The sequence below is a fragment of the Somniosus microcephalus genome, chromosome 9 (genome assembly GCF_052327205.1).
Source record: "Somniosus microcephalus isolate GS21.2 chromosome 9, FLI_Smic_1.0, whole genome shotgun sequence".
Lineage (NCBI taxonomy): Eukaryota > Metazoa > Chordata > Chondrichthyes > Squaliformes > Somniosidae > Somniosus > Somniosus microcephalus.
Window position 1 is genome coordinate 199,286,936 of NC_140995.1, and position 26,795 is coordinate 199,313,730.

At 42.2% G+C, this 26,795-nt stretch overlaps 1 protein-coding gene across 2 annotated transcripts in view; it reads right to left on the reverse strand.

Moving 5' to 3' along the window:
- Nucleotides 1-14,350: 14,350 nt before the first annotated feature.
- The window catches only part of atg5 (ATG5 autophagy related 5 homolog (S. cerevisiae)), a 272,449-nt gene continuing 260,004 nt past the window's right edge, over nucleotides 14,351-26,795 (reverse strand). For both annotated transcript variants that reach the window (XM_085997734.1, XM_085997735.1), the window contains exon 8: nucleotides 14,351-17,060. In XM_085997734.1, coding sequence (XP_085853860.1) covers nucleotides 16,924-17,060 — 137 coding nt within the window. In that variant the 3' untranslated portion in view covers nucleotides 14,351-16,923. The remainder of the gene's footprint in view (nucleotides 17,061-26,795) is intronic.

Below are 26,795 nucleotides of genomic sequence, written 5' to 3' on the forward strand. Positions count from 1 at the left end.
TGAAAGTCAGCAGCCTTCCACCAGCTATGCTGCAGCTACTGGGGTAGCACTGCGCAGGAGCACTAGGATAGGCAAAGGCACATGCAAGAGTCACTGAGGGAGTGCACAAGGGTGATTAGTTAATTTTTTGATGTAATATTGGATGCATATATGGATAAAGTTGGATTGGAAAGTTTGCTTTGTGGTGGCTTTTATTTCAGCATTGTGGCCAAGAGGACGCCGTGATGGTCAGTAACAGAGGGAAGGTAAGCTGTGGGACTGGGGTTGTGTTCACTGGTACCGCAGGCGGATGATTCGATCCCGGATATCCAGGCCAGAAAGGGGCTGCCTGGGTTGCCTCCTTCCTTCTGCTTCCTCCTCCTCTTCTGCTTCTTTCTCTTCTGCCTCCTCCCTCTGCAAGCAGCTTGTCCCCTTTGCTGCCTCTGCTCCATCTGCATGTCATGCTGCAGCCCAAAGGGGACTGCAGCTAGAGCTCCCAGGACTGGGAGCAAGTGGTGTACTCAGAAGCCTTCCTTTAAGCGCTAAAGCCTTGTAGCAACACTCCCTGCACACTTTAACAATTTTTTAAATGTCTTACATCAAACCACTGCTCAAATAAACTGCACAGGAGCCAGTAGAAAAGCAAAAGGCAAAACTTAGCTTAAAGTTGCATGTGTCCCTTTAAGTAGCACTGGTGGGGGGTCTGTCGTGCAGCTGAATGCACGTTTAGCCGTGCATGCTTTGGAGAGGATGTACACTCGAGCAGCGACGTCCAAAATAGCAGGTTGTGCATCAAATGGGCGTTGCACGCTGATTGATGTCACGGTCTGCCTCATTACCATTTTTCTAGCGAACACGGGCAACGGCCGCGCTGCCGACTGCTGAAAATGGCAGCTGCCGGAAGTGGGCCCAAGCGAGGCGGACACCAATTTTTTTCCGAAACTGGCCTTAACAGCTAAGTTGCCAAATTTCACGGCCGTGGTGTCAGGCAGAGGGATTCCACTCTTTTGGGCATTGGAACCAGATCTGGGACAGGCGGTACCTAGTCCGCAAGAATGGGCTACATCTAAGCAGGGACCGTGCTAAGGTACTAGCAAAATCTTTAAATAGGGAAGTGATGAGGTATTTAAACTAGGAAAGCTGGTTGGGGAGGGGGGAGGGTGGGGGGGCACGGATGGGGGCAGGGAAAATAAAACCGACCAGAATCAGTTAAGAGCGAAGGGAGAAATGTTTGAGGATAATATTCATGCAGAAAAGAATTTAGCAAGAGGGATATGGAGTAGTAGAATACAATAAAATGGACTGGTTTTAAACAGGGCAAAGGCTGAAATAAAGGTAGAGGGTAACAGACAAAAATCTTAGGAAAAGGAGTAGTGTTAAAAAAATGTTTTTAAAAGGTAAAATACTTGTATTGAACTCCGTAGAATGTGCGCAATAAATTGGGTGAACTGGAAACAATTCATTGACAGGAAGACCTAGACTTAGTGGCAATAACAGAAACTTGGCTTCAAACTGGACAAGAAATGGAGTAAAAATGCAAGCACACAACTTGTAGCTTCTATGTTATTTCTTTATTAGTGTCTCTACAAAAGATATACAAGGAGACATTACGGAGTCCTTGACAAAGCCAAGGCACAAAGACCAGGCTTTCAGTCCTCTACAAGTTTATGATTAGAGCAGCATCAGAAGAATTGCTAGTCCTTAGTCCAGACCTCCACGTGTCTGTCAGGGACAGAAGCGTTGCTGCAGCTGCATGTTAACGTTCTGTATTAATCCAATGTGTCCATACAGAATAGCAGCGGCAAAGCTTCATGCTCCACTTCTGCCTGCGAAAGTCGCTCACAGATGCCGTTGTTTCCCGAAATGCGCCTCTTGTACATATAACGTTCAAATGCATGTCTGGCTGAACCAGGATTGCTTTAGCATGCACCTGACTTTGGGGAAATTTGGTGCCCAGTGCAATTTCTCCAAACCACCATGGTGAAATCCATTAGGCATTTGCCCTCGTTACTGCTGCCTCTGACTGAACTTTGCCACTTGACCATCTAATACGCAAAAAAAAACTCTCTAAACGCCAACCACAATTTGCTTCAGATTTGTTCATGTCTGTTTATAAAACACAAGGTGTCACAAAGGTTCTGCTTCTGCAATGTTAATCTGTACTACTGCTGCCTTTAACTAGTTTTTAAATGATAGCTTCAACATCTTGCAGCCATTCAGGAGCCTTTAACTCCTCTGCCAAAGCTTTCATTCAGTGGCAGTGAAACTGTCGACATCCACTATTAGCCAAAATTACAATCGTGTAACAATTTCCAGCTGTCTTTCTAAATGGAACAGTCATTGTCATTATTGTAGTTAGAGAGGGCGAAAAAAGCGAAGAGAAGGCGTGGTGGGAAGTAGGTGACCAGTGCACTAGTATTAGTCATTTTTCTCCATGACTGATCACAATACATCTAAAGCTTCTGCAAATGTAACTTGCAATTTAGGGTCCTGTCTAATAGCAGGTTCAACTTACGTTACTGCTCTGTAAAGTTCACTGATAATTAAAAGGCAGCGTGAAAAGAAAGGGAAGACAGTACATGTGCTTCCCAAATTAGGGCAGCCAGGTGTCCACTCTCTGAGCAGCAGATTTTACTCACTATAAAGTTACTGCATGATATTGTGCTTCTGGTCTGCTGAGCCCGAGAGATGAACAGAGTCCAGCGATTGCCACAGACCTTGTGAAAGGAGTTGAGTTTCTTGTATTAGATGTATCTTAACCTTTCTATTGAAAGGGTCTGTTATGAAATACAAAGCCAGGTAAGGTACACTGGGAGCTCATCTGGGTTCCAAGCAAGAGGATGCATCACTGAACGGGTGTAAGCATATTTTGAACCTGGTCACCAAACGATTTTAAATATTGTCATTTAAGGTAGAAAAGGAAGAAGTGAATTCCTGCTCACTTGTAAAACACTTACCACATTGAGAGAGTAGATTTAACAACTGGATGGGAACACAGAAGGGTGAAGAGTTTTTCAGAATTGGTCAACGATAGAGAGAGTTGATGCAGTGGGGTATAGGGATTTCTTTCCTTCTAGATTCAGATGCCTCAATCCTGGATGGTTTGGCTACCAATGGACTTTATTATGATTTAGGACCACTCAAAAATAGTACAAAGCTTGAAATCTGAGGTCACCTGTGTCCTTAAGGAGCTGATGTAAAGAAGCCTGAATTTGGGGTTTGCTAGCCTGACAAATGAAATAGTTTTAAGTTACTATTAAGGTAATAAAATAGTTTGGAAGGAACTGGAACCAACAACATTTGAAATAGGTAAGATGGTTAAGAGAGAATACTTAACTTCATGGAATTAACTCTACTAGTCGAGATGTAAAAGCCCTACTTTGGTGGCCTGCCTTAATTGCTTTGAGTGAAGTGTGATAAGTAACTTGGTAGTTTCTTACAGGAGGAAGTCATTTTAATACCCAGATGGTTTGAACCCCTTGTCTATCCCCCAAAAAGAAAAGGTGAGTGGCATCACTCCATTCATCATAGCCAATTTTATAATCTGAGTAGATACTGAATTCCTTAGTCAGTCTCTGTAAATTGGGTAGTAAGATCAATAGATTGTGATATAATGGATGTTAGTCACATGCAGAGAAACCTGTTGACTCAATCAGTATTTGTGACTGATTTTACTGCCGCAGGGGCAGAGAGTAGGTACATGTTCCTATCTTCTTCCTCTTTGTAGCATTAACAGAGGGGAATTTGAGTGTTTAACATGTCAAAAAATTACAAGCATGGTTTTGATCAGGCCAATGAATGCCTTAAGAAACTTTAATTAAGAGATAGCACTGCTTTATGCAAGGTGAATCGTTATAGAATTTCCATATGTTACAAATGATGCTTTTGCATCTAAAAAACTTACTTTAATCTCTCTGAAGTAATGTGAGGACCATCCCCTTAACCTCATTGTTACAATATTCGAACTGCAGTGGAGGCTGGAGATTTAGGAGAGAAAGCTTTAAGTTGAAGGGTCTTCACCCTTTTTTTGAATGATTGTTCTGCAAAGAATGCTGTTGTCTTCTCTCACCAACAGTGCCAAGTCAGATCCTGTCTGTAGTGTATGTACTTTGCAGAAGGAACTATATTCTGCAGCCCCTGTATACTGCAGTACCAGTAGTGACCACCCCTGTATATAAGCCTGTGTAGTAACTTTTGCATAGTAGTTCCAGGTTGTCTCCACTCAGTAAAGACCTGTTATAACCAGCTCCTGCAGTCCGTGTCTCAATTACACACGGACATAATACTGGCGACGAGCAGATCCGAACTTACCTACAGTCTGCACCACCTCATGGGGATCCATCCCTGAAGCGAAGTTATCAGAGGTCGAGGCCAGAAGGAAGAAAGAAAAAAAAAAAAATCAAACGAACAGAAGAAACGGGCGTCGACCGTGGGCATCCGCCTCTGATTCATCGGAGTTGAAGATTTGCAGGAGAGGCTGTCGAGAGCCGGGCTTGGTTATCCTGTCGATGGTGTTTCAGCTACTCGGGCTGGTGGCAGGTAGTACACCGATCCTTCCTGGGCTGCGGCGGTCTAGAGCTTGATCGGGTGGCTTTTCAACGGGGCCGAGCAGCGTTGTCGGGAAGAGGAGAGGGTGGAGCACACAGGGCGCGGCCGGTGCTACGAAGCCGGGCAGCGTACAGACCCGAGAAGAGGGAGGCAAGTGTCCCGCAGGGTTGCTCCGACGACAGGGAAATAATTAAAAAATTAGAAGCGCAGAAAGCCGCGAGGAGCTGCAGTTTGCTACGGGAACCGCGGAGAGCGGCGTTAGCAGCAGCGCGGGGGGAAGTGCGCGAAGACCATAGGGCGTCACCATCAATGCATAAAACGCCAGCAACAGCGCTAGCAGCAGCGGAGAAGACAGAAAGCGCGGGAGGCGCCATCTTAATCCAGCGGGGAAAGCGGCAAAGCGCGGGAGGCGTCATTTTGTTAAAACGGGGAAGAAGGCAAGATGCCGAATACTGGCAATATCACTGCCTTCGATAATGCAATAGAAGACTGGACCACGTATGTGGAAAGAGTCGAGGTATATTGCGAGGCAAACGAAGTAGCCGATGAGAAAAAGGCATCGGTACTACTAAACTTAATGGGCGCAAGAACGTACGGCCTATTGCGGAACCTGATTACTCCAGCCAAACCGAAGGCGAAGAGTTTTAACGAAATTGTTGATATCCTACAGGAACACCTAAATCCTACACCGCTGCTGATAGCAGAAAGATTTAAATTCCACAGGAGAAATCAGCATAAAGATGAGAGCAATGCTGATTACCTTATGGAACTACGCAAGCTATCAAAGCACTGCCAGTTCGGAGCAGGACTGGCAGATACCCTACGGGACAAATTTGTCTGTGGACTCCTGAGTGAAGGAACACAGAAGAGGTTACTCTCAGAGAAAGAGCTGACGCTAGATAAGGCATTCAGCGTGGCAGTGTCGTACGAAGCAGCAGCAAGGGGAGCTGCGGAAATACAGCAAAAGCCACAGGAATACGACACCCATGAAATAACACGGGGATTTGAAAAATGTTATCGCTGTGGCAGAACAACCCATGACCAGAAGGACTGCTGGTCCAAGGACAAAATATGCAGGCAATGCGGAAAGATGGGACACATTGCACGAGTTTGCAGGTCTGGGAAGAAGACTAACGACAACAAAAAGGCTACTAAGGAACAGTACAGGAAAGTACAAAAGATGATGGACAGTAGTTCCGAAGACCAGATGAGCGATAGTGAATCCGGGAACAAGAGACTAAGCTGTCTCAAATTTCACAACGTAATCGCAAAAGAGGATCACTGAACCATTTGGGTCACCCTCACGATAGCAGGGTCCCAAGTCAAAATGGAATTGGATACAGGATCAACTCTGACCGTCATGAATCGACGCGACTACGAGTGGCTATTCTCACACATACCCTGGAAAGAGACATCCATTGTCTTGAAGACGTATACGGGGCAAAAAGTATACCCCAGAGGAAAAATAAGGGTGCCTGTCGAATACAACGGCAAAGAAATACAGAAATTGTATCTGTACATACTGCAAGATGGTGGACCACCGTTATTGGGACGTGAATGGATCAGAAAGATAAGTTTAGACTGGCACTCCATTCAGGCACTGATGGTGGCTGGTAAAAAGGATGACGACGTCACTCCTGGATGATTGTCAACAATCTTAGCTAACGCCAAAGAGGTATTTCAACAAGAACTGGGAACTTTTAAAGGCATAACCGCCTCGATAAAAATAGAAGAGAATGCAATTCCCAAGTTTTTCAAAGCAAGACCGGTACCATATGCAATTCGCCCAGCCGTCGAGGCAGAGCTGGAGAATCTGGAGAATGCAGGCGTGTTATCCAAGGTAGACTGGAGCGAGTGGGCGACACCCATCGTTCCTGTCATGAAGAAAACGTTAAACAATAAGTCTGAGGAGCCAAGGAAGGTTCGCATCTGTGGGGACTTCAAGGTGACGGTGAACCCTGTCCTTCACACAGTACAATATCCTCTTCCGAGGATAGAAGATATTTTCGCCTCACTATCTGGAGGGAAGCGTTTTACAAAAATTGACCTAGCACAAGCATATTTGCAGATGGAGGTTGAAGAATCCTCTAGGAAGCATCTCACGATAAACACTCACAAAGGTCTTTACCAGTATAATCGACTGGTATTCGGAGTAGCATCAGCTCCGGCGATATGGCAAAAAGCGATGGAACAAGTCCTGCAAGGGATTCCGGGGACTCAGTGTTACTTGGACGACATCCTAGTGACAGGTGAAGATGACAGTGAACACCTTGCCAACCTAGAGCAGCTGCTCACTAGACTAAGAGAACATGGGCTACGAGCCAATCGCCACAAGTGCGAGTTTTTTAAGAAACAGATATCGTATTGTGGCCACGTGATTGATGAAGAGGGGTTACATAAGTCCCCTGACAAAATTGAAGCGGTAGTTAAGGCTCCAGCGCCTGAAAATGTGTCGCAACTGAGGTCATTCCTTGGATTGGTGAATTACTACCATAAGTTTTTGCCGAACTTGTCCACAATTCTGCACCCACTGAACGCCCTACTACAAACTGGAGTAGCATGGAAATGGAGCGATGATTGTAAGCGGCCCTTTCAGAAGAGTAAGGACCTAATCACTTCAAGAGAAGTATTGGCTCACTACAACCCATCACTACCGATAAGACTGGCGTGTGATGCGTCTCCCTACGGCATTGGAGCGGTACTGTCGCATAAATTCCTTGATGGTTCAGAGAGGCCGATAGCTTTTGCATCACGCTCGTTAACTTCAGCCGAGCGTAACTACGCCCAGATTGACAGAGAGGCCCTCAGCCTGGTGTGGGGGGTGAAGAAGTTCAATCACTACCTGCACGGTCAGAAATTTACTCTACTAACTGATCATCAACCTCGTCTCCATTTTCAACCCTCAGAAGGGCGTACCGATAATGACAGCACAACGGCTACAGAGGTGGTCCCTTTTCCTAGGGGCACACCAATATGACATCGAGTACAAAGGAACTAAACAGCATGGGAATGCTGATGGATTGTCGCGCCTACCGTTGCCGACGGTGGAAGAAGCGCCTGCAGTGGATCCAGTGGAGATATTCCACTCGACCATAGTCGAATGTCTCCCTGTGACGAATGCAAACATAGAAAAGGAAACACGAAATGACCCGACACTCTCCTGGGTCTATGATTTAACGGTGAAGGGATGGCCAGCACATGGCGAACCACTGCTGCCAGCATTCTCGCCGAGAAGAGAACAGCTGTCAGTGTGCAGAGGAACCTTGATGTGTGGATCCAGAGTAGTAATTCCACCCAAATTGAAGGATAGAGTGCTCAATGAGCTTCATGAGGGTCATCTGGGAGGGGTAAAAATGAAGAACTTAGCCAGAGCGTTTGTGTGGTGGCCGGGAATCGATAAGAGAAATCGAAGAGATGACCAAGAGCTGTACAGGATGCCAGAAGGTCCAAAACGCCCCACCACAAGCCCCTCTACATTCATGGGAGTGGCCCTCATCTCCATGGCAAAGGGTGCACATTGATTTTGCTGGTCCATTTATGGACTCGATGTTTTTAATTGCGGTGGATGCACATTCAAAGTGGCCAGAGGTAATAAAAATGTCCCCAACTGCCACAGAAAAAACTACCACAGTCTTATGAACCATATTCGCCAGCAATGGGCTGCCTGAACAGATTTGCTCCGACAATGGACCACAGTTTGTGTCTGAAGAGTTCCGGAGGTTCTTAAAGAACAATGGTGTTAAGCATTACACATCCGCCCCATATCATCCAGCCACCAATGGATTGGCTGAGAGGTTCGTTCAAACATTCAAGAAGGCTATTAAGGCAATGTGTAATGAAGACATACCCCTACAACACAAGGTGGACAACTTCTTGTTTGCCTACTGGAATGCGACACATGCGGTTACCAACCAAACTCCAGCCATTATGTTCTTCAATCGAAGACTACGATGCCACTTGGATTTGGTTAAGCCAAACATCAGAAGAGATGTGGAGAACAGGCAGTTTCAGAATATGAATGAAAGGACGACCAGGAGTTTTAAGATAGGTCAACCAGTTTTGGCCCGGGACTACCGCACAGAGAAATGGCAGGCAGGAACGATCTGTACACGGCAAGGACCTCTAATGTATACCGTGGACGTTGGAGAGAGCATTGTAAGACGCCATGCTGACCAGATTCTAGAGTCACTGGAAAACGTCAATTCCACACCACGATCCGATACACCTGGTGATGAACCCTAAGTACCAATTGCATCTACCTCAGAATCGGTGATATTGGAAGCAGACGAACCAAACAACGACGTTGATCCCGAATCAACTTTGCCAGAAGAACCTGATACCCCAAAGAGGCATTATCCAGACAGAATCAGGAAGCCTCCAAAGACTGAACTTATAATTGCTTAACTTCAACTAATGTATCTAGCAACTGTAATTGTAAATATGTTATTTAATTATTAATCGAATGTTATGTACTGTTTAGCTAAAAGGGGAGGAATTGTAGTGTATGTACTTTGCAGAAGGAACTATATTCTGCAGCCCCTGTATACTGCAGTACCAGTAGTGACCACCCCTGTATATAAGCCTGTGTAGTAACTTTTGCAGAGTAGTTCCAGGTTGTCTCCACTCAGTAAAGACCTATTATAACCAGCTCCTGCAGTCTGTGTCTCAATTACACACGGACATAATACTGTCTTTACCAGATGCCCACATTTCCACCAGGGGTCACTATACAGCAAACAGTATTGGGAACCTGTTGCTTTCCCATTCTTAAGCAGTGGCACTGAGGCCAACTGTAGCACCCCGACGACCACCTTAGCTGAAATTAGCCAATTCTGTACAGACTGAAATTCAAACCTGGCACCCTCCTGCTCAAAGAGTATTAATTGGGACTTAATTATCCAAATGTAATGGTAAAGGTAAACTACAGGAAAAGTTTTCTGGGACTGGAGCTTTCCTAGTCTTCATACTTCACCCCAATAACCTCTTCCATTATGATCTTACACCATAACTTAGTTTTGGAACTCAAAACATTCAGGGATACATCACCTTTTTTTGGAAGCTGGGCCCAAATAATTGTGCCAGTCATCAAATCTCCAGATAAGTTATTAACCCCAGCAGAGAGGATGTGCTAGAATGCAATAATATACAACTGTGGCTGGATGCGTAAACCCAAGTGGCCTGAACAGTCACAATATTTAATATATCTTTATCTGCAGTCTTGGAATTGGGAAATAGTGTTTATTTTAACAGACTGAATTTGGATGAAGAATATTGCAAGGCTGTGTAATGTACTTGAGAAATCCCAGTAGCACAATTTTTTCCTCTCTCCCTTAGACTGGTCAAAGTCCCTCTCCTGCCCGCTCAATATAATAGCACAGTTTCTTCTGATTTCACTCCTGCAGAAAGAGATATTTTGGAAACATGACTGAAAAACTGGGTTATTCCAACTTCCCTTGTGCTCTGAAAAAAGTTCATTGTCTACATTGTTAATAGCCCACTTTCAGACATGAGAACAGCCCTGCTCCCTCCACTCCCTAGGGTTCCTCCTATCACTCTCTTAATGAGGCAGCAGCCAGACTGCAGCAGCAGTATTCAACTGAGGAACCTTGGGTGGTGGAGAAGAATATGGGAGAACTTCAAACAGAAGGGAGGACTCCAAAGCATAGAGGTAATAAAAACGAGTAACTGTCCCACTTCTATCTTCTCAATAGTCATGGCTATGTCTCTCGAAGATGACCTAATTCGAGTTTACAACTGGAAGGTCAAAGAATTTTGATTATATGTAGGTGAAAGGATACGGGAGCTTGGCATCAAATTTTGTCTGATAAACAGCTGTGTGAAGTGCCTTGGGGTGTTTTCCTACGTTAAAGGCACTTATAAATGTAAGTTGCTGTTTATATTTTTCCTTCTGATTCTTATTCACTTTTGAAGAGAAACAGAAAAATTACAATGGGGCAGTAATTCCTCCCCAGATGCGTGAGTACGGAAGGGGTACTCACGCGTCTGGCCGGAGGAAATGCCGGTTTTCAGCATGCACAGCGCATGCGCTGAAAACCGGCATTTCCTCTCCTCTAACCCAAGAGGTGAAGAGGCTAGCGCGTGTGCTGTAGGGGGCAGCGCGTGTGTCTTGGATTTCCTCTGTTTTGGGGGATTTGCGCATGTGTAAAGGCCTCCGGTCTTTACGCTTGTAAAAAGCACACTTAAGTATTTATTTTTACAGGTAAGTGGTGTTTTAGTGTAATTTAGAATTTTTTTCCCCACAGGTTTATTATTTTAAAGAATCTACAATAAGGTAAGTTTAGTTTTAGACCCTTTAAAAAAAAAAAAAAAAGTTTTTCAAAAAAAAAAAAAAATTGTTTAAATTATTTTTTAAAACTTATTTATACTTAATTTAATGATTGGGATGTTTTTTAAATTTTTATTTAAAGTTTAAATAGTGTTTTGGGCCCCCGTAGTTTTCATGAGTTTGACAGTTCTTACTCTCAAACTCATGAATGAACCTTCCCCTCCCGATTGGTTGTACAGTGCTCACCTGATCCCAGCCGGCACATCGCACTAACTACGCCGCTGGATCAGGTAAGCACTGCGCACTGACATCTGAACCGGGCCTGTGACAGGAAATGCAAGCAGGCCCGGGCTTCAGATGTCAGCGCGCAGGGTGAGTGCAGATCGGGGGCTTCACACCAAGTTCTGGGCCAATAACTTTTTTCAAAAATAAAAACTGAAAACATGGAGTTCTAAGAATTAGAAAATACAGATCCAGTTAATTTGGCCAGATAGAATTGAAAAAAGGTATGGATTACACTACAGGGTCTTAGTACAGCTATGCCAAGAATCTCATTTTAAACTATAGAATGGATCTGTAGTCATGACCAATCATAACTGTAAAAATTAATTCAAGACAAAATACAGAAAATGAGTGTGTAATAGAGGGATTTTTGACCCAGCGATGACGAACGGCGATATCTGTCCAAGTATATTAAATTTTATACCATACATTTGATCTGAGAAACTGCGTTACTTCATCAGAACTATTTTCAGTGTTATTCACAAACCTCCTGCTGGTACAGTGGTGCACGTTCCTTGTTTCATAGACCATATGGGCTCTATCCCATCTCTCAAGTGCTGGCCGATTCATCTCTGGTTTGCCTTCACTCTGGAACGCCATACTATGTACTCTTTTTCCTTCTTCAACTTCAGCATATCAGCAATCATTGTCCTCAATCCTCCAACATCAAGTCATCTACTATCTTTTCTTGAGTAGAAAACAACATTTGGAAGTAATGTCAAGTGAAAAAAGGACAGACAGCAAACCTGACATCAGGCTGATCCAATGTCTCAAACGACCTCTAGATTATAACACATTTCAAACAGCACAAATATTAAATATTGAATTAATATAGTACTGTATTCTAGGAACTCAGTGTTTCAAACAACTGTTGGACTTAAATTTAAGAGATTTAGCTCTTCCATTGCTTCAATGGCAAAGGCAGGTTGTAATTGAGTGCAGAAGGCAAATTCACATGTTTGGCATAGTTATGCAACACTCGTCATCTCCCTGGATTTTGAACGTACAAAATAGAACGCAGTAAAATGAGTACATTATAACACCTGAAGAACTAAAATAGGTTTTGATAGTCATTTTCCCTGCAATTTTGATTTCCAGTCTATGATAAATAGCTAATCTCAGTCAATGTGGCATTTGGACCACAACAATTGGTCAATGTTTACTGTCTAGGCTCACACATGAAGAATGATCACTTGGATGAAGTATTGGTGGGAGGCTGCTGCTTATGGAACCTTCAGAAAAACAAATGAGCAAACGCCCAAAAAAATGAAGAGGCTAAGCTGTTCACTGCAGGAGGCAGAACCATGTCCTTATATATATGGCTGTCTAGTCCAAAGAAAATTAAAGTCTCCAACACAATGAGTAACTCATCCCTTGATATCATGGGCGATAACAAATATTAGTCACAATTACAAGCCTCAAGAGTAGATGCTTTTTTTGATTTTTGGTCAATGGGCCTTTCATTTAACAAACAGGTGTTCACTGGTTTTGCATGGTCCTAACGTATGAAAGCTGTGAGCTATCCTACCATAGACATCTCCTATACAACTGTTGCTGATGGCTTCGGTATGTTCCCATAATTATTGCCAGTCTGAGGTATGTAGGGGGTTTTGCACTTCTTAACTGTGGATTAAATCCCTTAGGCAGTTATGAGATATTTTTCAGGACGACTTTGGTCAGCTCAAAATTGTAGTAGCACCATGTTGGTCAGACTTCTTCTAGAGTTTGTGTGCAGTCCTGGTCACCTAATCATAGGAAGGATGTTATTGTTTGAGAAGTAAGCAACAAAGATCATTCAGGTATCAAGAATTTCATTTATGAGGAAAAGTTAAGGAAGTTGGGCTTGTTTTCTTTGGAAAGGCAGCTTAAGTTATCCAATTGAAGTGTTTAAGATTATGAAGTGGATTTATAAAGTATTCAAAACAGTGAAAGGTTCAAATTAGAGATAGAAGCTAAACAATAGGAAGTTAGGAATATGAAGGGGTGTCAGTGGAAACTTTTCATCCAAAAGTTAATAGATGTGGAATAAGCTACTGCAAAATAGAGCTGGCAGAGACAGTATAGACAGGCTCGAGAGACAATTGGATACATTGAGAGTGAGAAGGAATTGAAAGGCTCAGAAGGCAGGTAGGTAAAGTTGATTTATGAAACAGGACAAGCTAGTTTGTCATGTTTACCTATGTTACAATAGTGACACTTCAAAAGTAATCCATTGGTTATGAAATGCTTTGGGGTGTCCAAAGGATGTGATAAGGTATTCTATAAATACGAGTTCTTTCTTAAAGGTCTTAATAACCTTTGCCTGTGCCTAAATATTCTTATCCTTGCGCTTTTATCACGCAATCCCAATGGGTTTGTCCACGTCATTTCTGCAAATAATGTAATCACACCAATCTAAGTAGTTCCTCTGTGAATTAGCTAAGTAGGGAAGAAGTAAGTGCGAGGGCTTTGATCACTTCTTTCTCAGACAAAAAGAGGTATCAATCACCTCCAGAGAACAGAAAAAAAAAGCAATCATAATGGTTGGCGTAGATATGCAACACTTGTCATCTCCCTGGATTTTGAACTTACAAAACAGAAAGCAAAATGAGTACATTGTAACACCTGAATAACTAAAATGGGTTTTGATAGTCACTTTCCCTTCAATTTTGTCCTTTTCATTCCTCCTCTCCTGAAATACTGGCACATTATGGTGTACTGTTGTATGGGCTCCAGCAGTTGTCTAGTACTTCACCTGGGTATCTCTTCTTGTGCTACGATAGACAGGGAGCATTAGCAGCCTATTCAACTATTTGCAGGGGTGTTTGAGGGGGGGGGGGGGGGGAAGAGAGAGAGAGGGGTGGGGGGACCACGGCAAAGTGCATGCGTGTGCTAGCAGTTATGATTTAACAGCACACCAGAGTAAGAACCCTGGCTGAGGCAGACTCTAGCCATATGTTAAAAACTGGCTTTTATGCAAGACCGTTTTATAAAGCTCTATTTTCAAACTATCAAATGAAACTGCACGTTATAGTTAACCCTAACCAAGTTACAGAACACTCAAGTCCTTGCACAAACTTAATTTTAATGGATGTGCAAAAATGTGATTTTGGAAGGATTAAAAATTATACATATTTTAAATACTTTGCATTTATGAAAGAAAGCTGGTCAGAATATTAGGTAATAAAAAAATTGAAATGACAGCCTACTTAATCGTGGAGAAACATTTTTTTTTAAAAAGAGAAAAACACGAAGAATATGAAATAAAAGGTCAGGTTGGCTGTTTCATTCTTTTTTTATTATCAAAAGAACTTGTCTTGTTGCATAATTAAAACAGATAACAAGAGTACTGAAGTATCACAACTACTGCATTACATTATTTGGACAGGTGTGCCAGACATTAGAAGAAAACTTTCACTGGTTGAATTTGTACAACAGGTGGACAAACATCTACCAACCTGAACCTTGACCAGTGCCACAAAGCAAACAAAATATTGCCTGAAGTATTTTCTGTATACAAACCACAAAGGGGCAGGGATAACGAACTAAGCTACATCCCATCAATAAAAGATTCTCATTACACAATAAGGTAAGGGCGGTTCATTTTCATTCAGCATATTAAGTCTTTAAACAATCCCTATTAGAATTATTTCAACATGGCAAATTAAAATGCAGAATTGTGTAGTCATCCAGCCTTCTGCTCCAAAACACAACAAAAACAATTCATGAAGTGCCATGATGCAAATGATAAATGTCAACATAGTGGCTCTTCTTCCAAAGATAGCACTGGCATGCATGCTTAAATGAAGACTGAAGCCATTCATTTAGCAATGGTAAACTGATGTAAAAGTTTATAGCCCTATGTTAAAAGGCCATGTGAGCGATGCTTACTACATTTTATGGAAGTGAGCATTCTCAAGGCCCAGTTGAGTAGTGAACCACAAAAGTGGAAAAAAAAGAACATGCATGTAAATTAGCACTTGGTATCAATCATGTGCACCACTCCCAAATTAGCATTAGTAAAACATTTAAGATTCCAGGGCTTCTTTATTCTCAGAGTAAACAGGTATCTCTCCAGCAATGGTGAGTTTTAGTTCATTGCTCACTTGTCAAAAGCTCACTTGTATCGCAAATTATAAAGCTTCCATATTTATGAAACAGCATGGCTAACAGCTTTCCATTATTTCTTGTAACTGGTTCAAGTTAATTACAGCATTGCTGCAAGCTGATCTTTCAGAAAGAATTTTCTGAAAACTTGTATTTTTATTTTAAGTCTAGCAATTGTAATCAATTATTTATTGTACATTGTGTTGGTTTAATTTGGATTTCTGAATGCCAGATTTACCTACTGTACATAGTTACAATTTCCTACATGTACAGGTTATGCGCACTGTAAGCCAGAACCAAAGGCATCAACATTTTGATTTATAGCAAAAAAACAAAATTTCGTTGATATTTTCCATGGCAGAGCTTTATTTAATAATTGGCTCTGTGAAAGCATTTCTTGGCTTTTGATGTGTGATCCCTGGCTTAGTAATAATTAATAACTTTATTTCCTCCCCACACTCAACCATTTTTTAGCCAAAATGGTTGGATGCAGCTTTGGGAACAAATTTGGTTCCACTGTAATCATACACTGGAATTTCCTAGGCTGTCTTTATCAGTAACTCAAACCTGTTATCTGTACGTCCCATAAAAACTCCTATAAAAGGGTATTCAGCAAACAAGGAATCCACCTATATTTGATCAGAGAATGCTTCACAGTCATCTGCACGTGCAAATCATAGATACTGCATCTTTTATTTAGAGGAACAGAAAGATGCCTAAAATACATGATTGTGACAAAAATCTGGAGTGGTGTGTACTCATTGAAATGCAAAAGACATGCTTGAAAATGGTATACAGTCTGATAATTGCAGATAAGAATTTTTCATTCCCATTATCTATAAATACAAAACAAATGCCATATGAATATATTTAAAAATACCAAATTTGCATCTAGTTCATAACCATGAATGCAAACAATTGTATTAAACAAAAATGTTTGATTTTAAGTTTGGGCACCCTTTAATGGATAAAATTGTGTGATGATTTTAACAGATATAATCCCCAATAACTGGAATATACACAGTTCACTGTGGTGTTTACAGTCTGCCACTAGAACTTGTGGAAGATGGGAAGGAGGGAGGTGGAAAGAAGGGGAGGAGGAGAGTGGAAGAGAAGGGAGAGGGAAGGAGAGAGAAAGAGAAAGGGAGGGGGGGGAAGGGGGAGAGTGTGTTTGGAAGAGATAGAGGGGAAAGAGAGTGAGAGAGGGGGAAGAGTGACAGAGAGGGGGAAAGAGCGAGGGAGAGAGGGAGAAACTTTGAACCATTTCTGTAAAATTTTTGCCAGCATCATTACAAAGAATACTACGTGTTTTCCTGTGAGGCAGCACAATCCTTTGGAAAGTATAAACCTATTACTTTCCATTCTCTCATTCTACAATTCGGTCATGGTCACTTTTGGAAATACCCGTTTATTTGTTAATCAGAAGGACAAATCAAGCACTACATGTTTCCACTGCTAGGCTCCTTAGAAAATATCACATTCACCATTTTACAAGAAACATGATACAAGTGGTCTTGAGAAGTTTTCATGTCGCAAGTGAGGTTTTATGACGACAGCAGAATTATAGTTGTGAGGCAAACTAGGACCAGCCCCTTATCTGGTTGTGGGATCTCTTCCTGTTTGGCTTGCAGTAGCATTTCTGGTCAAGTTGCTTCCGACAGGCTCTATGGAAGTGGAAGATAGAACTGCTCTGGCAAGTCCAGTCAGGGTGGTTTGCTTTTCTGTTAGAGCTGCCTGCTTCCTCAGTCTCTAGGCAAAGGAATGATACTAATGTGCAGGAAATTGTCTGGGTAGCTCAGATGCTCACTGAGCCACTGCAATGGTGTCTCCAGCATTGGTTCAATCCCATGAACTACTACTTGATATTGCTTCTCCACATCTAGTTCAAGCACAAACAAAACCAAGTTACATAAAACATACATAGTTATATGTAAATATCTAATTTTACAAAAATACAGAACAGCTCCTAAATGAATACTATCCATAATCATTTATGTTTATAGGAGCAAACTGATGCATTAGTACAGCAATTTGAAAATGACAGCACTTAGTCTAAGTATGTCCTTAGATTACACACTTCTAATTTCAGGATTAGGCTTCATATTTCAGTATGCATTACACTTTGAAAATGTAAGCTTTGTTGTTAAAGCACATTATTACAGGTTTATTTTCAAAGCATCACATGCACAAATATATGTACATCATACTTCTTATAGACTTTTAACCAAACCACTTCCTACCTAGACCTGGCACCGTCTAGTTTTATCTCCGTGAACTCTCCACAGTACAACTTTGTACTATGCTGCTCAATAAGTTTATTTTAGTTTTATCTCCGTGAACTCTCCACAGTACAACTTTGTACTATGCTGCTCAGTAAGTTTATTTTAGTTTTATCTCCGTGAACTCTCCACAGTACAACTTTGTACTATGCTGCTCAATAAGTTTATTTAAAAATTGTACCTTCTGAAAGGTCAGCCTCTTAAAACTGGGTTTGTATTTAAAATAGGGTTGCTATACAACTGTCAAGTAATGTTAGAAATGTGACGGTGGTAATATTTGGTGCAAAGTCCACATTGTGCATGTGCAAGTAAAAACTCTAATGTACAAAGACAACTAGATATGTCAACCTTTTCAATTCAATCAGCGTCAGAAGATGATCTGTGTTTGGGTGGGCATAGGAGAACTGGAACCTCAAGCTCTCCATTGCTTAAACATGGGAAAGTTAACAAACTGAATGTGCAGACAAATACTCAGTGGATGAGACTTGCAAAAAATGCTTTAACTTACATTTTCTCCAGAATTAGTGGGAAATTAAAAACAGAATACCAGACAAGTCATACAGCGGAGTTAAAAGTCTGGACAGTTTTGTTTAGGTTCTGACAAATGCTTAACCTTTATTCTATTCATCAGTAAAAATCTATTTAATTGATTCCATCTACATGAAAAACCACAGGCTGACGTCTGTAGCCCATACATCACAGTGAAAGATTTTGCCATGGCAATTGCAGTAATAGCCAGTGGGTCAGGTCAAAGAGGATTAACCAAGTCAGGATACACCAAAGGGAGACATCAAACACTCATTTTAAAAGGGCAATTAATCTTGAAAGAAAACTTGGCCTAATGTTTCCTGGTGAATGAGATCTCAATCTTACGAGCAATACATGATGTAGCAGTAAAACAAATATATATACACAAGGTTCAAGAGCTTTCATCCTGCGATAGCGAACAAACGGAGTGTTGTTTATCATAAAAACACAAATCCACAAAGGAGTACACAGCAAGTAAATTTGTATCAAATTTTACAGGGATAGTTGAAGTGCAGGCCTGCATATAGAATTGATTAAAAATAAATCAAATGGCACTTTCTCTTTTCTTCTCTACCCCAGTTCTTTCAAAAGGTCAAACATTTTGAAGGCAATGTGTTATCCCAGATGTCTTTTAGGTTGCTATTGTATCAGCAAAGGCCAATTCTGATTAGCGACCATCTTTTTTGATGTCACGTTCACAGTACACAACACAAGGAGAAAAATAAGACTTTGGTGGGAGGTTTCCGATCAGCATTCATGCCATCGGGTTGAACTGTATGCCAATTCTGATTTCTTGTTTAAAAGCAAGAAAATATGTACAAACTCCTGGTCCAAGTGATCATCCTGTGCACACCTAGATGGGAGTGATGGCAGGCTAATCGACTGTATGGGGTACCACAGCTAAGCCTGATCCTATTCTCATCTGATATTTATGTATGCAGGGGTCACTGCATAGTGATCAAGAGCTGGAACATTGTCTGAATGTTCCCTTGCTAATCCAGAGGAATGAGGTCAATTCTAACTTGCCATCACCTTGGATACGACCAGTTAACTCAGCATAGACTAGGGTACAAACCTGGAACTTTCCTGATCTGTATGACTCAGGTGTTCACTGCCTTAACCAGCTGGCCCAAGAGAAGACCCCCAAACGTTATTGCATTGAGAGAACAAACTCTTTTTGAAATCCACCTTAGACCACTAGACTGTGGAGGTGGAGCTGCAAGGAATTAGGGTATATAAGGTAAAATCCAGAAGGTTCTTTAACTTCATCTCTCTCCCTCTTGTCAAAGTGCTATTGCAATTGCTGACTTGTGTCTTTGTTACCAGTTATTATTAAATATACCCTGTTCTATGTACATTACCATCTTTGGAGTTTTGTCCGGATGTTGTTCTGTTATCAGGTGCTTATGTGGGTTTTCATAATTGGCAAAAGCACAAAATTAGTCTAGTCAGTGGGGAGAGGCAGCGAACTCATATATAAAATAACTAGCTGGGGGGAGCCCGGCTTTGCCAGGGCTGTTTTGGGGCGGGCGGTTTAAATCGCGTGCCAGGCTTTGGGGCCCTGTCTGTGTCCCTTTGTGAATCTGGTGCCGGGCAACATTTTAAATCGAGTCCCAGGCTTTTGGGCCCTGTCTGTGTCCCTTTGTGAATCTGCTGCCAGGCAACATTTCTACCTTTTAATACCTTGAAAGATGAAAGTGAAAGTACTTATAAAACGTTTTTGGTAAATCTTATGTTATTTTTAAAAGAGAAACTAACTTTTTCAAAGCTGGATAAGGAGAGTAGTTTGAGCTGCAAGCAGTGAAACAATGGCTGGCAGATCCCTGAGATGAAAATGATTAGTCCCGCCCACACACACACTTAATACCTTGAAAGATGTACTGTAGGATTGGTCAATCGTGACGGCACAGGATTGGTCGAACCTTGACGTCAGTCAATCAATGCTAGCAGATAATGAGTTTAATTTTGAAGGTTTTTTGCATAAGGCGCGAACAATTTTCGTCCGACTGAAAAGTAAATACGCTTACCAGCGTCCCAGAAGCGTAAGCTTTCTTCGGAGGTAACGCGCGCGTAGCTACGCCGTATAACTTTCGAGTGCATAGCCGGACAGACGCACACCCGAGGACAGACAGACAGACAGAAGGACAGACAGACAGAAGTATCCGTTTATATAGATAAATAGATATAAATATAAAATCCAGCACATAAAGATTGCTTTTTTTAAAGAATGATTTCTCTTATGTTTGAACTGTTAAATTTATTCAATGATGGTTTTCACGTTTAACAAGGGATTTAGAAACAATTTTTATTTATACAGCAGGAGCAGTGTTTGGTGAAAATATTAAGCCACTACAGGCTGAAAAGGGACAGTTGGTTAAACAGATGTTTTGTAACATTTAAGGCATGTGGTGTACAGAATTTTTAAATATCTTGTACAAACTACCTAGATGGGAGGGGGTGGAAGAGAGAATGGGGGGGCGGGGGAATGCAGCTCACTGATAAGATTCTTTTTCATTTTACTGTAGTTATTTGGAGTGGCTTCGGTGCTGATGTATACGGCTGGAGCTGAAATTTTGTTTAATCTTTGTGTAAAGTTAAGTCCATTAGAGATATTTAATCAATGTTCATTGAGCTGTAAACATGGTAATTTATTAGGGAAAAAGATATAAATCGTACCAAAAAGAGTAGCTTAAATGGGTTCAGAACACAACCCTACATCCAAGGCAGAGTGTGTAAACGGGTGACATCACAATCTGCCAGCTCAACAAAAGAAATGCCCTGGGAAGCCCTTTGAAAAGAATTGACAGGAAGCCCTACCGGTAGCCACAGACAATTTTTATTTTAAATGGGGAACCAAACGTACTTGCTGGTATCAGGAACCCAGTGTTAGAAATGTCAGCGGCTCGGTTGGACACAAGAATAATAATGGACAAGAATGGATAAGAAGAATGTACTGACAGCTATGCATCCTGGTCACGAGCTAAACAGTTCAAATTCAGGGTAAAGAACAGTTGAAAAAAACTGCAAGATGAGGATCTGGTCATCAGACCAGTTGGAAGAATACTGTTGGTAGGTCAGCCAGTGAAAATGGCAAATGAAGTCCTTGCACACTGAGTAGAGCAGGTCAAAGATGAATCCAAAGGCAGTAAGGAATAAACAATAAACAAACTTTTAAACAAAGTTAATGTTTCAGGTTGATGACCTTTCATCAGAACTGGAAAAAGTTAAGAGATGCAACAGGTTTTAAGCAAGTACAGAAGCTGGGAAAGGGGGAGGGGAGGAAAGAACAAAAGGGAAGGTTCTTTCCTCCCCTCCCCCCTCAAGCACTTAATTGGCTGTGCAGCGCTTTGGGATATCCCGAGTACATGACAGGCGCTGTATAAATGCAAATGATTTCTTCCTTTCTATGTGACAAGCTTCCATACAGAAAATCGGAAAAGGTCCATGGAGGACTTGACAAAGATACCAGAAAATCCTAAGGTTACTCCAGGGAACAATTGTCATCTTGGTCCTCAAACATCATAATCATCTTGTGTTGCCTTCTAGTGCATGGTTAACAGAGGTACCTGTAACATTTGCATATTGATTTATCATTGGCCCGCAGGCATCTGTAAGGAATACCTATTATATTCACATGTGATCACATGCTGAGTTGTCATTGGCCTGCAGGCATCTGTAAGGACTGCTATTGTTTTGGAAGACCCGGGGGTCCTGACTCCATTTGGTCCACACGGTGCTGGATTGATTGAGAAAGCTTACAGACCTGATGCTTCATTAAAAGAGTTTAAATTGTAATACTCCGTTGTCCTGCAATTTATTATTTTTGTACAAAGTGTGCAAAACAAGACATGGTGTCAGAACAGGGATTTGAAATGGACATCGTTGGAGCTCCCTTACCTCGAATGAATTGGGAATCTTTGAACTTACATAGAGAATGGTGCAAGTTCAAGCAACACGTGGAATTGATGTTCTCGGGTCCGTTGAAAAGAAAAGGAGGAAGAAAAATGCAGCTACCTACTCCTGTGGATCGGAGAAAAAGGGAGAGGCATTTTTAACACATGGTCTCTCACCGCGGATGAAGCAAAGGTACTGAAAAGTTATTTTGACCGTTTTGAAGCATATGTGATGCCCAAGACAAATACGATATTCGCTAGGTACAAGTTTCAGGAGAAAGTACAAGGAGCTAGTGAGTCGTTTGAACTGTTCGTGACAGAGTTAAAACTACTGGTAAAAGACTGTGCATATGCAGATAAAGATGAGATGGTCAGAGACCGCATCGTGTTTGGAATACATTCAGCTCAAGTGAGAGAGAAACTTTTGAATGTTGGGTCCGGGCTAACGCACGAGATAGCCCAAGCACAGTTGAAAACCATAACCGGCGCCACGAACAGCTTGTGTGAACAGACAGTGCACGCAGTTAATAGACACACACCAAAGAACACTGCCCAGAGAGCGTGTTTCAGAACAGAAAGAACAGCGAGAGTTCTAAAAATGGGCGACAGACATAAAACGCTTCAAAAACTGTGGATATTGTGGAAACAACTGGCATGGAGAAAAGGAGTACTGCCCTGCCAAAGGAAGGCAATGTACTAAATGTGGTAAACTGAACCACTTTGCTAAAGTCTGCAGGACTGCTTTCGGAAAAGCAGTACACACAGTGAGTGACAGCCAAATGCCAGATTGAGAGCCAAATGCAGGGGAACTGTTTATTGATTCTGTGTCACAGAAAAAACAGATTTCAGAGACTGAGCAAGCTTTTGTCGATATTGAGATAGGAAAACAGGGCAAAGAGCTTAAGTTTAAACTAGACACTGGATCTCAGGTTAATGTAATTCCTCTGAGTGAGTATCACAGCTTGAAGGATGAGTGTGAGCTACAGCCCACCTCACGTAGACTGACCGGCTATGGGGGTGAGTAGCTCATTGTAAAAGGCACATGCGTGATGAAATGTAAGTACAAAGAAAGCGACATGATGCTGGACTTTTACATTATTGACACACAAACACCTCCAGTGCTAGGTCTAAAGGCATGTTTAGACATGGACCTCGTCAAGCTAGTGCTATCATTGACAGCACCAGTTGAGAAGCAGACAGTCATGGAGGAGTTTGCTGACGTTTTCAAAGGAATCGGACTATTCCCAGGTGAATGCACGATTCACCTTGACCCAGCAGCAACCCCTGTGGTTTGCCCACCGAGAAGGATACCCCTTGCTCTACGTAGTCGCCTGAAGGGGGAGCTGCAGAGCATGGAGAATACAGAAATCATCGTCCAGGAAACAGAACCGACAGGGTGGGTCAACGCGTTAGTAGTGGTTGAGAAACCACGTACAGGCAAGCTCAGAGTCTGTCTCGACCCCAGAGATTTGAACAAGGCTATCAAACGCCCTCACTACCCTCTACCAACGCTAGATGACATCACACCCAAGCTAGTGGGAGCACGTTACTTCAGTGGAATGGACGCACGATCAGGATACTGGAATATCAAGCTCATGGAAGAGTCATCTAAGCTAACAACGTTCAACACACCATTTGGACGCTACCGATTTCTGCGTTTACCATTTGGTCTTATCTCAGCTCAGGATGAATTCCAGTGGAAGATCGACGAAACCTATGAAGGCCTCGACGGAGTAGTCGCAATCGTAGACGACATCCTCATCTATAGCAGGAATAGAGAGGAACATGACAGGAACCTCCGTGCGATGCTACAAAGATCACGGGAGAAAGGTATCCGGCTCAACCCCGAGAAAAGCATAATCGGATCCACCGAGATCAGTTATTTTGGGCATCGCCTCTCAACTGATGGCATTAAGCCGGATCCAGAGAAAATCTCTGCCATCAAGAAGATGGAGCCGCCGAAGAACCGCGCAGAGCTAGAGACAGTACTAGGCATGGTTAGCTATTTAGCCAAGTTTGCCCCGAGCCTCTCCGAAATCAACGCACCCATGCGTCAGTTGCTCAAACAATCCAATGAGTTCCTGTGGGACAAACAACATGACACAGCATTTCAGAAAATGAAAGACCTAATCACCAGAGAACCAGGACCAGTTCTTGCCTACTTCGACCCCAACAAAGAGCTCAGACTACAAGTGGATGCGTCAAAGTACGGACTAGGCGCAGTATTACTGCAAGAAGGAAAGCCCATTGGCTACGCTTCCAGATCTCTCACAGACAGTGAAATCAACTATGCTCAAATCGAGAAAGAGCTATATGCAATTCTGTTTGGATGTAAGCGTTTCCACCAGTAAGTCTATGGCCGACAAGTCATTGTGAAATCCGACCACAAGCCCCTCGAGTCAATCATGAGGAAACCACTATCTGCAGCCCCACCAAGGCCTACAGAGAATGATCCTTCAGCTACAGAAGTATGACTTCACAATCATTCACCGTCCAGGCAAAGACATTCCTGTCGCAGACACGCTCTCCAGATAGTCTCTTAGCTACCAGGACAGCAGCCTCAGTGAGGGCATGGATGTGCAGGTGCACACGGTGTACAACAGCTTACCTGTGAGTGACTCAAAACTGAAGGAGATCAAAGCAGAAATGGAGAAAGATGCACAACTCACACTGCTGAGCAAAGTCATACATGAAGGATGGCCTGAGGAAAGGAGGAAATGCCCTCAGAGCATATCTGAATTCTGGAACCAGAGAGACAAACTGTCACAAATCAACAGAATCGTCTTCAAAGGGGAGAAAATCATCATTCCTACCAGTCTCAGAGAAGAGATGTTGACAAAAATTCATGCTGGACATATGGGCATGGAAAAATGCAAACAAAGAGCACGTGACATTATGTTTTGGCCCAGAATGTGCAAACACATTGAGGACATTGTTGGAAAATGTTCCATTTGTCTAGAACGCCGCCCATCAAATGTCAAAGAGCCCATGATACCTCACCGTATCCCAGACAGGCCCTGGCAGGTCGTTGGCTGCAAGCAAGGGCATGCAAAACGTGTAGAGAGACAGCAACACCAAAAGAGATACTATGACAGGTCAGCTAGACTACTGCCGCCGCTGCACAATGGAGAATCCGTCAGAATCCAGGAGCATGACTGCTGGAAGCCAGCAGTCGTCGTCCAGCCAGCTGACACTGAGCGATCGTATCATGTCCGCACTCCAGAAGGACAGGTGTACCGCTGCAATCGCAGGCACCTCCTGAACACCAAGGAACACCGTCATTCCGACGAGGTCAAGCCTAGAGTTATCCTTGACTTGTGAACTGTCAGGGTGTAGGCAGATCGCTGCCCTAAAAAAAAACTGTACATCGTTATTGAAACGTTGAGATGTTTTCAGTGCTAGTTAAATGTTGAGTTTACTTATATGTTGATGCTACTGAGAACATTGTGTAGAAGAAAGGTTCAAAAGTAATGCATAACATTTTTCTTTTAAAAGAAAGGGGATGTAACATTTGCATATTGATTTATCATTGGCCCGCAGGCATCTGTAAGGAATACCTATTATATTCACATGTGATCACATGCTGAGTTGTCATTGGCCTGCAGGCATCTGTAAGGACTGCTATTGTTTTGGAAGACCCGGGGGTCCTGACTCCATTTGGTCCACACGGTGCTGGATTGATTGAGAAAGCTTACAGACCTGATGCTTCATTAAAAGAGTTTAAATTGTAATACTCCGTTGTCCTGCAATTTATTATTTTTGTACAAAGTGTGCAAAACAAGACAGTACCATCAGTAGGTAGGAGGTGAGAACAGGACAGTAGTGTCTATGGTGCGATGTTCCATAATTGGGGTCATATGATAACACATTTGTTGCTTTCGATAAGAGGAGATTAATAAAGCCTCATGGCCCTGGGGGAACCTGGATGTGGGATACTTTGTGCTCATATTCCTCCGTTCTCGAGGATGATGTACTATTCACTCCTATAGCTGTTATCGCACCAGTGCAACTTCAGTTAACCACAAAGTTTATTTGGGGGGTGGGGAGGGGAGATGAAAGGCCAGAGCTAGTAGCTATAGAAAAACATTAAATTCTAAAAGGTTGATGATCACAAGGCAATTATTACAATCATTAGGAAACTGGTTATAAATTGAAGTATTCTAATATATATGTTTGGATCAGAGCCATTTATGAGTGGTGAGTAGCCAGTGGTGAAGTTCCAAAGATTTCCTTTGTCACGACCAAATGATGATTTGGGTTGTGGCAACTATCGTTAAGCATGTGAATAATATTTTAACTGATTATTGTTTCTTCCCTCTTCTCTCCTGTAGTATGACATGAATAGTGTGATAACTGTCTAAAATAGGGCCACTTCCTTAAGTACCCTAGGATGTAGATCATCAGGCCCTGGGGATTTATTGGCCTTCAATGCTGTCAATTTCCTTAACACCATTTCCCTACAAATACTGATTACATTCAATTCCTCCCTCTCATTAGACCCTATGTTCCCCGACATCTCTGGAAGGTTACTTGTGTCCTCCTTTGTGAAGACAGAACCAAAGTATGTATTTAATTGGTCTGCCATGTCTTTGTTCCCCATTATAAATTCCCGATTCTGACTGCAAGGGACCTACGCTTGACTTTACCAATCTTTTTCTCTTCACATATCTATAGATAAAATAGGTAAAACACTTTGCCTCTTGAATTTTGTCATAAAGGACTCCATGGTTGAAAAGCAACCCGTGAATTTATCACACAATCAATTCTGAATGTCTAAACATGGAAATCCAAGTAGATAAATTAGACTAGCAAGGCAAATAAAATATATACCATCTAAATGAGCAGGCTCTAGAAAGAACTCAGCTTTGTTTAAAAAAAACTTATGCTGCAACTTCCGTGTAAAGACTTCTGCTA